Source organism: Schistocerca americana, chromosome 2 (genome assembly GCF_021461395.2).
Source record: "Schistocerca americana isolate TAMUIC-IGC-003095 chromosome 2, iqSchAmer2.1, whole genome shotgun sequence".
Classification (NCBI taxonomy): domain Eukaryota; kingdom Metazoa; phylum Arthropoda; class Insecta; order Orthoptera; family Acrididae; genus Schistocerca; species Schistocerca americana.
The window spans coordinates 365,658,569-365,675,373 of NC_060120.1; the positions used below are offsets into that span (position 1 = coordinate 365,658,569).

At 39.3% G+C, this 16,805-nt stretch overlaps 1 protein-coding gene across 5 annotated transcripts in view; it reads right to left on the minus strand.

Annotated features, from left to right (window-relative positions):
- The window catches only part of LOC124594971 (lysophosphatidylserine lipase ABHD12), a 92,725-nt gene that overhangs the window by 67,340 nt on the left and 8,580 nt on the right, over nt 1-16,805 (minus strand). For 3 of the 5 annotated variants that reach the window (XM_047133495.1, XM_047133496.1, XM_047133497.1), the window contains exon 2: nt 9,551-9,627. In XM_047133495.1, coding sequence (XP_046989451.1) covers nt 9,551-9,585 — 35 coding nt within the window. In that variant the 5' untranslated portion in view covers nt 9,586-9,627. Of the gene's footprint in view, nt 1-4,670; nt 4,829-9,550; nt 9,628-16,805 lie in introns of all 5 variants that reach the window. The other 2 variants (XM_047133492.1, XM_047133494.1) reach the window with 1 other exon arrangement.

A 16,805-nucleotide genomic window follows, 5' to 3' on the forward strand; every position in this document is an offset into this window, starting at 1 on the left:
GTGAGACAGCTGCACGAACACAACTATGAGTTGAGACACATCTACTAACGGCCTTCCTGGATTAAGAGAAAGCATAGAACACTGTATCCAGTAACAAAGTCTGGGAGGCACTAAGACGGAAATTTGTAGAGAAGCAGACTGTACTGAGAACAAAAGAAATGTACCATGGAAGTGTAAGTTGTTTGAGAGTGGGAGGAAGAGAACAGAAAAGTTGTCTGAAACAAAAAAAGTGCACTATACTTTCCATAGTGGTGAGGGATAACATAATGACAAGCGGCAAGAGAATGCAGGACAGGTGATGGTGTGGGGGATGATTTGATGGTGTGGGGGAACAGTGATCAAAAGGTACAGAAGAAATTAGGTCACCAACACACAGCCATCACTGACACAGAGGCAGAGCTTTCATCAGAAAGCACAGCACACCTCCATCCTGCTCTTCAAGAGTTCTCATTTGATAACACTGAATTTGCAAATGGGGGTTGTTTGGGGTCAGTGGAATGCATGGTACAGGGCATCTGGCTCAGAGCTGTCCATGAAGCAACTGATTTATGGCAGTTCATTGTGTCCCTGTAGTGCCAAATGCTACTCAAATAGCTGATGCAGATGTAATACGATGCACCAGAGCCATACGTCGAACATGATGGTCTTTCCTCTCAGTAGTGTTATGTGCCATCCACAACTCTGTCTTCTTGCAAGCATACATTCTCGTGACCACCGCTGCCAGCAATTGAGTACAGTGGCTACATTCCTGCTAAGTCTTTCTGCAATATCACTGAAGGAACATCCAGCTTCTCATAGCCCTATTACATGATCTCGTACAAATTCAGTGAGGTTCTGATAATGACATCTTTGTTGCCTTAAAGGTATTCTTGACTAACCAACTTACTACGTCCAATTTCATTGGTAACTAACGCTCACAGCACAGTATGCGACTGGTGTGTAATTTGAATGCCAAGAGATCATCTTTCGGATGTAGAAACACACCTACCAACTTTCAATTATGTTGCACAGCTCCTCCTTGGTGTTGTAATCCTCCCCCCCCCCCCCCCCCCCCCCCCCCGATTACTGTAATTGCTGGTGTAGTACATTCAAACAAGAACAGTGTTCCATATTTGTCAACCATTTCAATAAAACTACCAGTATAATGGCATACATCAATAAATGTAAAGCTTATGATATACTGCACAGAACTCTGCCCTCCTCAGATTTATTTGAAACTGTCAAGCTCACGTTTGCCAATGTACAGTGAGTTTAATTTTTACATATGTATGCCATTAGTGTTGTTTAAATGGCTGACAAGTACGCACAGTTCTTCACATTCGAGTTTACTATGCCAGATATCATATAAGAATGAGACAGATGTATAATGTATACACCCACATAGGATGATTAGTAAAATACAAGGATATGGTAACACACAATGCAAATCACATGAGTAATCACCTGAAAATGGCAAATCACCAAAATCAGCTGGCAGTGTGAAAATAAATTACTGATATCATATTATAGCCAAGGTGTACAACGAAAAGAAGTGGAAAGTATAAGGGAGATAACGCATGAGGAACTGATACCAGTGAAGATTGAGAAAAGAAAGCAATGGAACTGTATGGGCACATGAAAGAGAAAGGGCGAGAAGCCGATATTAAGGAAGATCCACAAGATGATGATGGAAGGCAAGAAACAATAAGAACAGGCAAAAGGATACACTATAACAAAGAATTAATTTTAGACAGATTACAAATATTCATCTTATGTCCAAACTCCTAATTAATTTTATCATGTAAATGGTAAATTATGGAGGAAACACTAACAATGACAATCAAAGCACAGCTTTTTGTATGATGATCATTTTGTCCCCAACAGAAAAATCAGATGTTTTTTAAAGATCACAAATTATTACAAAGGAACACAATACAGCAACTACACAACACGAAAAGATGAGAAATACGTGCATGTAATGTTTTTATACAAAATTACACAAAAATTTAACTAGCATTTTTGCTTGATTCATTCACTAGACAGACAGAGAGAGAGAGAGAGAGAGAGAGAGAGAGAGAGAGAGAGAGAGGTGAAACCCTTGCCTTTCACAGTAAATTGCTCTACTAACTGAGTTATCCCTGGATGACTCATAATTCGTCCTGATTGATGGAGGGTATAAAAAGGAGCAAATCAGGGTTAGAACAGTAGTTCTGTAGAAAGTCATCAACCACATAATAAATTTCATGTGTGTGTTGAATGACAGTAGAAATGACATCTAATGATATTATCCAAAGAGGATTACAAAAGCAGAGTACAGAACTCTTGCTACCATTTAAGGATGGTGTCACAGAAAAACGGTTGAACAACAGCTCAACTACCTAGCTGTGAGATGCACGCTACTATAAAATTGACTGTAAATGAGCAGCAAATTCTGATTCATGAATCACTGCTTTAGCATGTTAAAACTGTAACATTGTGCCAGTCACAAGCATACATCCATCTTGTTACAGGCGTATCACATACTGGCTCAGCTGTAAGTTGAGCACAGTTTTTATGTAGGCATGGCTACCAACCAGTTGTCCAACACAACATGGCCAAAGCCACAGCTGACAACCAAAGAACAGAACACATTCCTTAGCACAACACGGGCAATTCCAGCAGCTTCTCCACAACCAGTGTTGTCCGATTCCTTCCTCTTCAATGCCAGTCTCCCAAAATTACATACACAGGAATTGCCACTGCAACACACACTATGACCCTCTAATCCTCCCTCTGTTCCTTAACTTCACTCATCCTACACTCACACCTTCCACTTCACAGCCTTCTTCATCCAATGCACTCCTCCATGTCAGTGTGCCCTGCACACAACTCCCCAGCTCGTCACCAGAATGACCTTACTAGTGCCACATTCCTGTTCTATGCAGTTGCTGCCTAATCAACATATTCTACCTAAAAGAAAATTTTAAACCTTCCAGAGACAGACATCATAGAGGTAAGTTCAAAAATCTTGCTCCCTCCACTTATTCCCAGCTGCAAAATTTTGTCTCTTATCTCTCCAACTATCAACTGAAGCAAATACCAAACAACGGAAAGTCCAGGATGGAATAACAATAATATTATGAAAAAGCAAGATTGTTACCCACCACACAGAGGAGGTGTCTAGTCTCAGACAGCCACAATGAGAAGACTGGGATTTTGGACAAAAAATTATCCTTTGGATAACTGAGGGGTCACAAGACAATCTCAGTCGGAACACAAATTTTCCTGTCTTTGTTTTAACCTAACCTTCACATATCAACTATGTGAGGATTTGTCAGAAACTATACACGATTCAGATTACACATTTGACTGGTAAATAGAGTTTACAAAAAAAAAGTTTCTGACGTGTGTAAAAAGAAAAATTTCCAATCTGTCTGTCCTACCAGTTTCAATTTACAGTTGTGAAACAAGAACTTCCAAATAAGGAAACCCTTCAAGAAGTGAGTGTTGCTCAGGAAGTAGTAATAAGATACATATGGAAGTTACTAGGAAAGACCAGAAAACTAATAAATGAACCACAGAACAAGCTACAGTGAAAGACGTAATTATGACAGTAATGAAAACAGACAGAATGTGTAGACTGGTGAATGGCTCAGAGATTGACTAAGAATTCTTTGTTGGTATCCAGATGATAAAAAAGAGTAGAAGATTAATGGAAGGTGGGTAGGTGACTTTAGAAACCATAATGAGCAACACATAGCTAAAGACCATAATTCATAGAAAATGTTAGGTAAGGAAATAATCTGGAAGTGGACGGTAAATTGCTATTAACTGTGGCATGAACAGTCTTGGGGATACAAAATCTCCTTACCTGACTACTCTTTCAATTCTGAATCTGTCAGTAATCTGATGATGCCTAATGGTAGTATCTATTCTTCCGTTTAACAACACTTTCAAAGCCTTTTTTTAAGGGCTATCAGATAGCTTTCTCTAATCCACAAATCTACGAGAAAGTGCCAATTCATGCATATTATTCAATTTTGTTCATGACATGCAAAAGGTCTAGTGTGCAAAAATCGTTTTTCCCAGCTTATTTCTTTACCTCATTACTTTATTTTTAATGTGGCAGGTATTAATTCTAGACTGACAGATCTGTAATTTATATGTTGTCTGTCTTATATTTTGTAAAGGAGAATAACTACAGCATGGTTGCAATTTAAGGAAATATTTTGCACACATACTGTAAATAATTCTCCAAGTTCCTTTTGGATGTTTTTTTCCTGACTTTAATCATTTCTCCTTAAACAGTGTCATTCTTAGTTTTTTCTTTCTTCCCACCTTGACTGGAATTAAGATCTAATCTAAAAAGCTATTATTTTCATGATGAACTATCTGTATTTCTGATTCGTATCTTGAATTATACAAATATTTAAAGAAGTCTTCAAATGTGCAACTTACTAAATACCTTATTTGGACACCCACTATAGTAGGTTACTGTACAGAACAATATTACTATTCTTCTGTATACCAGATGTTATAACATAATTCAGTGACACACAGTTAGAAACTGACACTATACCTTTTAAATGATTTTACTGCATAGGATTTCATAATGGTTACTACAAAGGTGACTAATACAAGAAAAATAATGTAAAGGACAATATATGTTTTTATAACATCAGAACTAAAATCTGTCAAGTAACTATACTCACATTCCCTGTAACCAAAGACCTACAGGAAGTAGGAACAGGGATATGGTAACTGTAATCCCCACCATGGTCTTCAATGTAATATATGATATCCTTACTAAGTATGAAATAAACTTAGATTGTGTTGTTAATTTGCTGACTGGTTACATTAAATGCAATACCTGAAACAATAAAAACAAATTTAATAAAAAACACACACACACACACACACACACACACACACACACACAAAATGTACAGAATGCCAGGAAGTACACCTGAAAAGAAAATTATTCGAGATACAATTGGACTGGCACAATGGTATGTAAAACTAGTGTTCTTTATCATTCTTTATCATTTACACTCATAGAAAACTTTAGACATGAGCACAAGCATACTTATGGTGCCCATACATTATGCAATGCAGGAAACAATTGTTTTAAATGGAATCCTTTGAGAGCAAGGCTGCAAAAGGCCAATGACGTTTACGGCATTCGACGGCCCACATATTGTTTACCACGCAACAAAAATATTGGCTGCTAATGCCAACAGGGGGCAGGTCTGGAGGTACCCAATGCTGACAACAGCATGAGGCTATGAAGCGTAGTTGAACTGCTTAGTCGACTAGTAACTCACAACAGTGCTACAGTACAAATGGGGCAATGATACACAGAGCAAATATTGCGTTATATCTACAACAACAGTTGCTGAAGTAGATATTCCATCAGGAAGGAATTTCGCAGAATGAGAAAGAAGCAGCAAGCGAAATATTAGTATTTTTACAAAGCTAGTCCGTGGAAAGTATGGTGTTGTATACACTTAACTGTGCAGACAATGTCCTTGAGGAGTATAATGATGCTGATACATGTGTAACAAGTCAAAATGGTATTGAAACAGGTGTCGAGCCATGTAGTTCATCATTCTTGTCAGACTGGGAGTCATAAATCCTGTCTCCAGTGAAATATTGTAAGGGGCAATCATTGCCCAAGGAGCAGGTACTAAACATAACTATGTACCTGGAAGATCATGAAGAGCATAGTAAAAAAATTAAAAAAATTGTATTTGAAATAAACAAATGTATCCCATCATTCATTAAGGAATTAGTCTTCAGCTCTGACCAATCAGGATTTGAAGAGAAAATGCATACGAAAGAAACCCTTGAAATTAGAGGTACTAAGAGAGTTGTATCAAGATCAACTAACATCAATGTCTTAACCCATTCACATACAATTATGCGACTGTTAATCTGCATGGTAAATTGGCTGTAACATTATTTATTGTGCTGAGTGAAGTTGGAGGCACTCTGCTCCCCTACAATTCCTCAATTCCTTCCCTGTGTGTGTGTGTGTGTGTGTGTGTGTGTGTGTGTGTGTGTGTATCGCAGAGATCTTGCAAGGGCAGTAGGGAATATTTATGACACAGCAAGCAAAAGTGGGAGAACGGGCATTAAAGAACTATACAACTATGGTATGAGCACTGCCTCTGGTCAACAGCTGGTCAAAAGAACTTGCTTTTGCTTGAATCCTGGTCTGTGTATAAAAATCATACCCCTTTAGAGTAAACGATCCCTCTCAAAAAATGAGGGACATTGCAATCGCACCTGGAGTCACTGGACAAATTCAGCCTCTGGATTTTTTTCCCCAATGCCTTTAAAACATTTTCATACTATCTGCAGATACGCCTTAAAGGATAACCAATTTCACGATAAGCTCCTGCATGTCATCACATTCCATCATCTCTCATCACCCCGTTACACCAAAACGATTCTACATGCATTCTTTAAGAGTGGATACCTAGCTGAACGTCCTGCACAATCTGTAACTCTAAAGGAGTTCGCCTTCAATTTCGATGTTGTGAACCTCTGCGATCACTGTGAAATGCGATTTTCCATTTGGTGTTCATGGTGCAAGTTAATGGTTTATTTTGAACATTTCTTGAATGTTGAAGGTGTACATTTTGTGAAGTGTAGTACATACAGCCCATATAAGGTTGATCTCTGCACCTCCTGCACGCTCATTTTCTGTTGCCCTCCTGGGGCACTTGGTGAGTCATTAGCAGCTAATATTTCTCCTGTTATAATTAACCCAACACTTTCAACTGTGTCTTACTAATGACTGAACTTGCGATCTTGCACTCAGGGATTCCTTGTCAGTGGAAAAACTGGGACATGTAACTGCAGTCACACTCAAATATAATATTTAATTTCTGATAAACAATGTTCAAGAAACAACTTTTCCAGTGGAGGAAGCATATTACACACTCTAAGATACCAACTGATAACTATAATCATTTTGCAGGTGGTAACTGATATTAATGACATTTCATGCTTCAGATATTAGTTACACTCTTATTAACCCTTTAACTGCTCTGGACGTGTTAACGTGCGTGCCTTTGTACCTGTCCCTGTGTGCTCTGAACGTGTTTACACGTGCCACCAGTCCTTCTACCTGGTACTCTAAACGAGTCTAGGCGTAGAGACGTTCAGAGTACCAGGTAGATGGACTGGTGGTGCGCATAAACACGTTCAGAGCACACAGGGACAGGTACAAAGGCGCACACGTTAACACGTCCAGAGCAGTTAAAGTGTTAACAATTTGAGAGTTATGTTTTAAGCAAAAAACTACATTAACTGTATCTCACATTAATGCAAAGGACCCCTCCATGTACACATAAAAGAATGCCAAGAAGATAAAGTTTTGTAAATAGTGTAACCTCTGACAAAATGTTTTTCAGGTAACAACAAACACAGCAGAACACGTACAGAAGGAGGTCAGTTTTATCATGTAGAATGCAATGTACACGATCTTATAACTGATATAAAATAAACATTCATACAGGAATTTTACTCACATGGTAAGATGGGAAACTCCAACAGTTGCGAGTCTACAAGCATAACATGTAATACCAAATGTGATGTCAGTCTACACTAGCTTCAGAGGTTAGTGGCTATGGAACTAACACATTAAAAAATACAGCTCCAGAGTAAAATAAATTTAACAACTGTCACAAACAGAGCAGCATACACAAAACATTCTGAGGACAAAGGAAGTTTCTGATTAAGCACTTTTTCAGAAAATAGATTTTTCTTTCCTCAAACTGATTTACTGATCTCATATTTAAATATTTAGATTTCAGATGAGCAGCAGAAAATTGTAGGATATTAAAGAATGAAAAATTTAAGCACAAATCTACAAGATTATGAAAGAAAGACAACCACGGGTTAATAGACAATGAGAAGAGTATGATTGTAGGACATTCTTCACCAGCCACAAATTAAGCAATAACCCATGTACCTTTCCTCCGAAAATTAAAAATACCAGTGCTGTTTTCCAATGTAATGGTAAATTAACGGAACAGCTTTCCTCTACATTTAAAGACAATCATATCATCTGAAAATAGAACTCAACAGCTTTTAGAGGTCAGCATTAGGATTTAGTTGTATAATAGTTCAAAAGTTTTGCCCATAGTGATGGGTAATAACTAAGGGAACCAAAACTAGATGATAATTTATTACAGATTTAAACTACATGTTATAGGATATGCACCACTTTGAATTTTACTGTCTTGTTAATTTGGTAAAGTAACTGGAATTGTAAGGCATAAAGGTAATAAGTCTTCATGTTCTGTACAAACATAATTTTACTGTCAAGATCTACCGCTAATTTAGGATGGATTTTTAGTCTTTCAACATAAGACTTCGAACAAAATTCAACACAAGATTTTAAGTGAAAGTGTGACTTGGGAATTTTTCGCATTAACAAGCAATTCCCAGAGGTAAAAGGAACAATGAGTGAGTGGAAAAAAAAATTAAAAAAAAAAAAAAAATAAAAAAAAAATGCGAAGATGAAACCAATGCAGTGCAGCAAGCCCCACTGACAAAGGTTGTGTTCATACTACTTGAAAACAGAGATTTCTGCTAAGAAAAAAATGTGGCTATGGGATGAAATCACTGTATAATTCTATTTGTTGTCTGAAAAAGTCAAAGCAGTACAACATAATTTCCAGATTTCATAACTATAAAGAGAATACTGAAAGTTTTGCAAACTATGCTGACAGCAATTACAAACAGTTTCAGTTAGACTGAGATTTAATGATAAAGCTGTCTACTGTGCAAAATGTGAAAAAAAGAGAATCAATCTAGTTTGTCAAAGTGAAAGTGAACCTTGCATACTATGATAAGTGTATGATCAACAACTGGTATCAACTGTAGACACAGTAAATGATATATGAACTGAAATTCGTTAAAATGGTAGAAGACATTGTAGAGGCATCATATAAATGAGTGTAGACGAAATCCAATATTTCTAAGGTTACTTGTAGTTGGAGATCAAGGCAGTCCTCTTGTCAAAGAAGTAGGCTAAAAAAAAACCACAGCGGCAAAGATGTAGATGGGATGGGATCCAGTCTTCCAACACGCAGCCAAAGAAGAAATACATACAAAAACTAGTCACCAGCTGATAATTCATGGAACTTCCTGACAGATTAAAATTGTGTGCTGGAGTGGGTCTTGAACTGGGGACCTTAATCTGTAACAGTTTGATCAATATTCAATCAATCTCCTGCTATCCACATGGGAAAAAAAAGCAATCAATTTGCATCTTCTGCCAAAACAAGTCAACAAATACTCTCTATTTGCAAGTGGAAGAGGAAAGGAAATGGTTAGTAGTGGTACAGGGTACCCTGCACCATACGCAATACAACGGCTTGCAGAAACGTATAAGGTAGATGTAAAGAAAGAGTATTCTAAGTATTACAGACTTGCATACATTGGTTGCATTTCTTCTGAAGTCGATAATTCATACACACCAATTAAAACAATACTAAGAGCTTAGCATGCTACCAACCATGCCTTCAACTAAGGATGTTTTGCCTTTTATTAAAACAGGTACAGTAATCAATATCACCTTTTGACGTATCTTCTTCTGAAGAGGTACCTCATACTGCCGAGATGCAAATTTCTGTACCACGGTTAAAAGATCACCTGGAAAAAGAAAGACACCACTTGTTCTGAAAATTAAACATAATTACCTTCAACAAATGCAACATGAACCTACAGCAGTAAATGAGACAGTTATTCAAGCAGATCTTCCCACATGCGCTGCACAATTGCCTCACTTGCTTCCGTGTAAAATCACTTATTTCATGTAGGCCTACATATAGTTAACCTATGATTTACATACATCCTATTCATCATTAACATCTCGTCTCCTATTCACTATACAGAGCAACTCAAAAAAATGTTAAATGGCACCTCAGCATACAACAAGGATCAGCAATATATAGGGACCAAGGGTCGCAAATGCCACAAGAGGGCACTATGGTCATCAGAGGGCGCTCTTACACCAACACGGGTGGGCTGCACAGCAGGGAGTTTACGGACAGTCATGCCATGCAAGCACTGGGAATAAAGTGGCTAGCTGCACATACCACAAAATGGCTGAGATGTATTTGATTTACGGTGCGGCCAGTTGCAATGGATGAGAAGCTGTGTGATTGAATTGTGCAAAATATCCCAATAGAAAGATGCCATCCCACACATTTTTCCACCACCCTGCATTGCCAATTGTGCTATACCGGCTCATTTCATATGCACAAGCCTGACGCTGGTCACCAAAAAACAACACGGACAGCTGCAATGGAAGAAAGCGTAGTGTACTCCATCAACCAGCACATACGGTGTGTCCCACTCCAATGATATGCACTGGTGCACTGTACATAATGAAGAACTGTATCCGCTTAATTTCCAACATGTTCAGGCATTGCAACCAGAGGACTACAACAAGCACATGGGAATTGCGCACTGGTTTCCGCAGGAATCCATTGTAGACCTAAGCTTCACAGTACATCTACATCTACATCCATACCCCGCAAGCCACCTGATGGTGTGCGGCGGAGGGTACCCTGAGTACCTCTATCGGTTCTCCCTTCTATTCCAGTCTCGTATTGTTCGTGGAAAGAAGGATTGTCGGTATGCTTCTGTGTGGGCTCTAATCTCTCTGATTTTATCCTCATGGTCTCTTCGCAAGATATACGTAGGAGGGATCAATATACTGCTTGACTCTTCGGTGAAGGTGTGTTCTCCAAACTTCAACAAAAGCCCGTACCGAGCTACTGAGCGTTCTCCTGCAGTCTTCCACTGCAGTTTATCTATCATCTCCGTAACGCTTTCGCGATTACCCTATCTGGTATGGATCCCACATTGCTGAGCAGTATTCAAGCAGTGGGCGAACAAGTGTACTGTAACCTACTTCCTTTGTTTTCGGATTGCATTTCCTTAGGGTTCTTCCAATGAATCTCAGTCTGGCATCTGCTTTACCGACGATCAACTTTATATGATCATTCCATTTTAAATCACTCTTAATGCATACTCCCAGATAATTTATGGAATTAACTGCTTCCAGTTGCTGACCTGCTATTTTGTAGCTAAATGATAAGGGATCTATCTTTCTATGTATTCGCAGCACATTACACTTGTCTACATTGAGATTCAATTGCCATTCCCTGCACCATACGCCAATTTGCTGAAGATTCTCCTGCATTTCAGTACTAGTTTCCATTGTTACAACCTCTCGATACACCACAGCATCATCTGCAAAAAAGCCTCAGTGAACTTCCAATGTCATCCACAAGATCATTTATGTATAATGTGAATAGCAACGGTCCTATGACAGTCCCCTGCGGCACACCTGAAATCACTCTTACTTCGGAAGACTTCTCTCCACTGAGAATAACATGCTGCGTTCTGTTATCTAGGAACTCTTCAATCCAATCACACAATTGGTCTGATAGTCCATATGCTCTTACTTTGTTCATTAAACGACTGTGGGGAACTGTATCGAACGCCTTGCGGAAGTCAAGAAACATGGCATCTACCTGGGAACCCGTGTCTATAGCCCTCCGAGTCTCGTGGAGGAATAGTGCGAGCTGGGTTTCACACAACCATCTTTTTCGAAACCCATGCTGATTCCTACAGAGTAGATTTCTAGTCTCCAGAAAAGTCATTATACTCGAACATAATACGTGTTCCAAAATTCTACAACTGATCGACGTTAGAGATATAGGTCTATAGTTCTGCACATCTGTTCGACGTCCCTTCTTGAAAACGGGGATGACCTGTGCCATCCTCTTCACCAATTAGGCTGCGTTCTCACACAAGGGTGTGATGAACGTCCACAACCGGCATAAATGGACAGATATGGACCCACATGCTACATGTACACATACCTCACAACACAAATTTACCCTCAACATGTGGGCTGGCACCATTAGAGACTGTTTAACTGGGCCATACAGTCTCCCAGACTGACTTGATGGTTGCACATATCTCGTATTCCTGCAAGAGGTTCTGTTGGACATGCTGGGTGATGTTCCCATGCCCATTCATCACAACATTCGATTTCAGCACGAGAGAACTGCTGCACATTACAGCATACAAATGAGGGCACATTCGCAGGCAACCATTCCTGGCCACTGGATTGGTCAAAGTGTGCCAGTTGCATGGCCACAACAATCACTTGATCTGTCCCCAATTGATTTTTTCCTGTGGGTGTATCGGAAGGGCCTTGTGTATGAAACACCTGTTACATCACTGGAGGACCTAGTGGGTTGGATTGTTGAGGCAGCACAATGTCTTTGAGATACCTCAGAGGGTGCGCCATTTAATGCAGCATCGAAGTAAGGCGCGTCTTGACACACCTGGAAAAAACTTTGCGCGGCTCCTGTAGTGGGTGTCCGTTTGTTGCAGGTGACTAAATAATGCAATGCCATTTAGCAGCCCCAGCTGGCCTATGCGCCCCTGGTTCCTATGTAATTACTGATCCTTGTTCCATGCAGAGTATGCCATGTCAGCTCGTAAACTTTTATTGAATCACCCTGCATATGATATAATCTTAAATATGTATGTAAAGTACTCTAAAATAAATGACTTTTCAAACATGCTAGTTCACCAACATGGCAACTACTTTATTTTTTTGTGAAGCTGGGTATAAAATTGGATAAAAGCACAAGAGAGTTATGATTCTTGATGTGATATCAGACTTCCGAGGATGAAAGACTTCCTTCAGGAAGTGTCTTAGCAGGAATCCTAAAATGTAAACGTTTTAAGGTAGTTTCATTTCACCACAACATACAGCAAATGAAAATCTATGTTAACACCTGAACAGTTGAGACCCACGGGAAAAAAAAAAAAAAAAATGTGGGATGTCATGTAGCAACTCACTCATAAAATGTGACCAGCTAATTTAAGTGTCCAGTTTCAATCTCAGAATTTAAACACAAATTTAATTGCAAAAATACCTATCTAGACATACAGATGAATGAATCCCCACAATATTAATGCCCTAAGGATGCTAGACCGTAATTACTGAAGGAAAATACTTCAGGGAGTTCAAGTGGGAATATTTAGGAATTTATGGCTCTGCTCTGAGGCGTAACATAGCGTGAAAGTTCAGAGTACAAAACTGGCATCAGGTGTTTATCAGCATACACCACATCCACTCTATTACCAGCATACATGATAATGCTGCCTTAATGTGAGTTCAAACTGAGCACACAGACAAGGCTACCACAAATTCAGTGCATCCGACTGCGGAATTAATAAATAGATAAATATACCCAGATATGAAACTTGCCTATAGAACGTAAGTCTACATCTGAGTGCTCACACTAAGTAACAGAATTGTACTAAGCAACAGAATAGGTGACAAGCAAAATAGAGACTTGCTTTACTAGGCATGATGCTTTTGCTTTCCTCTGGCCTATGAAAAACTCTTTACACAGTTATAGGAAAATCCATTGTGTAACAGAGACATCGAACAAATGTTAAAAATGAAAAACATCAAAAACACAACACATTACAGTGTCTAATATGATGTAGGAAAGCCAATGGCATTCAAAACTGCTTCCATTCATCTCTGAATCGATAAATACAGGTCATATATCGTTGTCAAGTGTACCTTATACCACTCTTTTTGCAAAATAGTGGTGGATTCAGGTAACAATGATAGAGATAGATAGTGATCACATATACTTCTCTACCTTCCCCATGAACCACAGACCTTGCCGTTGGTGGGGAGTCTTGTATGCCTCAGCGGTACAGGTAGCCGTACCGTAGGTGCAACGACAACGGAAGGGTATCTGTTAAGAGGCCAGACGAACGTGTGGCTCCTAAAGAGGGGCAGCAGTCTTTTCAGTAGTTGCAGGGGCAACAGTCTGGATGATTGACTGATCTGGCCTTGTAACACTAACCAAAACGGTCATGCTGTGCTGGTACTGCAAACGGCTGAAAGCAAGGGGAAACTACAGCTGTAATTTTTCCCGAGGGCATGCAGCTTTACTGTATGGTTAAATGATGATGGCGTCCTCTTGGGTAAAACATTCCGGAGGTAAAATAGTCCCCCATTCGGATCTCCAGGCGGGAACTACTCAAGAGGAGGGCCGTTATCAGGAGAAAGAAAACTGGCGTTCTACCGATCGGAGCGTGGAATGTCAGATCCCTTAATCGGGCAGGTAGGTTAGAAAATTTAAAAAGGGAAATGGATAGGTTGAAGTTAGATATAGTGGGAATTACTGAAGTTCGGTGGCAGGAGGAACAAGACTTTTGGTCAGGTGAATACAGGGTTATAAATACAAAATCAAATAGGGGTAATGCAGGAGTAGGTTTAATAATGATTAAAAAAATAGGAGTGCGGGTAAGCTACTACCAACAGCATAGTGAACGCATTATTGTGGAGAAGACAGACACGAAGCCCATGCCTACTACAGTAGTACAAGTTTAAATGCCAACTAGCTCTGCAGATGACAAAGATATTGAAGAAATGTATGATGAGATAAAAGAAATTATTCAGGTAGTGAAGGGAGACGAAAATTTAATAGTCATGGGTGACTGGAACTCAATAGTAGGAAAAAGAAGAGAAGGAAACGTAGTAGGTGAATATAGATTGGGGGTAAGGAATGAAAGAGGAAGCCGCCTGGTAGAATTTTGCACAGAGCACAACTTAATCATAGCTAACACTTGGTTCAAGAATCATAAAAGATGGCTGTATACATGGAAGAAGCCTGGAGATACTGACATGTTTCAGTTAGATTATATGATGGTAAGACAGAAATTTAGGAACCAGGTTTTAAATTGTAAGACATTTCCAGGGGCAGATGCGGACCACAATCTATTGGTTATGATCTGTGGAGTAAAACTGAAGAAACTGCAAAAAGGTGGAAATTTAAGGAGATGGGACCTGGATAAACTGACTAAACCAGAGGTTGTACAGAGTTTCAGGGAGAGCATAAGGAAACAATTGACAAGAATGGGGGAAAGAAATACAGTAGAAGAAGAATGGGTAGCTTTGAGAGATGAAGTCATGAAGGCAGCAGAGGATCAAGTAGGTAAAAAGACGAGGGCTAGTAGAAATCCTTGGGTGACAGAAGAAATATTGTATTTAATTGATGAAAGGAGAAAATATAAAAATGCAGTAAATGAAGCAGGCAAAAAGGAATACAAACTTCTCAAAAATGAGACCGACAGGAAGTGCAAAATGGCTAAGCAGGCATGCCTAGAGGACAAATGTAAGGATGTAGAGGCTTATCTCAGTAGGGGTAAGATAGATACCGCCTATAGGAAAATTAAAGAGACCTTTGGAGAAAAGAGAGCCACTTGTATGAATATCAAGAGCTAAGATGGAAAGCCAGTTCTAAGCAAAGAAGGGAAAGCAGAAAGGTGGAAGGAGTATATACAGGGTCTATACAAGGGCAAGGTACTTGAGGGCAATATTATGGAAATGGAAGAGGATGTAGATGAAATGGGAGATATGATACTGCGTGAAGAGTTTGACAGAGCACTGAAAAACCTAAGTCGAAACAAGGCCCTGGGAGAAGACAACATTCCATTAGAATTACTGACAGCCTTGGGAGAGCCAGTCCTGACAAAACTCTACCATCTGGCAAGCAAAATGTATGAGACAGGCGAAATACCCTCAGACTTCAAGAGGAATATAATAATTCCAATCCCAAAGAAAGCAGGTGTTAACAGATGTGAAAATTACCGAACTACCAGATTAATAAGTCACGGCTATAAAATACTAATGCGAATTCTTTAGAGACGAATGAAAAAACTGGTAGAAGCCGACTTCGGGGAAGATCAGTTTGGATTCCATGGAAATATTGGAACACGTAAGGCAATACTGACCCTACGACTTATCTTAGAAAATAGATTAAGGAAAGGCAAACCTATGTTTCTAGCATTTGTAGACTTAGAGAAAGCTTTTGACAATGTTGACTGGAATACTCTCTTTAAAATTCTGAAGGTGGCAGGGGTAAAATACAGGGAGCGAAAGGCTATTTACAATTTGTACAGACACCAGATGGCAGTTATAAGAGTCGAGGGGCATGAAAGGGAAGCAGTGATTGGGAAGGGAGTGAGACAGGGTTGTAGTCTCTCCCTGATGTTACTCAATCTGTATATTGAGCAAGCAATAAAGGAAACAAAAGAAAAATTTGGAGCAGGTATTAAAATCCATGGAGAAGAAATGAAAACTGAGGTTCGCCGATGACGTAATTCTGTCGGAGACAGCAAAGGACTTGGAAGAGCAGTTGAACGGAATGGACAGTGTCTTGAAAGGAGGATATAAGATGAACATCAACAAAAGCAAAACGAGGATAATGGAATGTAGTCAAGTTAACTCGGGTGATGTTGAGGGAATTAGATTAGGGAATGAGACATTGAAAGTAGTAAAGGAGTTTTGCTATTTGGGGAGCAAAATAACTGATGATGGTCAAAGTAGAGAGGACATAAAATGTAGACTGGGAAGTTTTTCTAAAAAGAGAAATTTGTTAACATCGAGTATAGATTTAAGTGTCAGAAAGTCGTTTCTGAGAGTATTTGTATGGAGTGTAGCCATGTAAGGGAGTGAAACATGGACGATAAATAGTTTGGACAAGAAGAGAATAGCAGCTTTCGAAATGTGGTGCTACAGAAGAATGCTGAATATTAGATGGGTAGATCACGTAACTAGTGAGGAGACCAAGAGATGAATATACTAAGCAGATTCAGAAGGATGTAGGCTGCAGTACGTACTGGGAGATGAAGCAGCTTGCACAGGATAGAGTAGCATGGAGAGCTGAATCAAACCAGTCTCAGGACTGAAGACCACAACAACAACAACAACA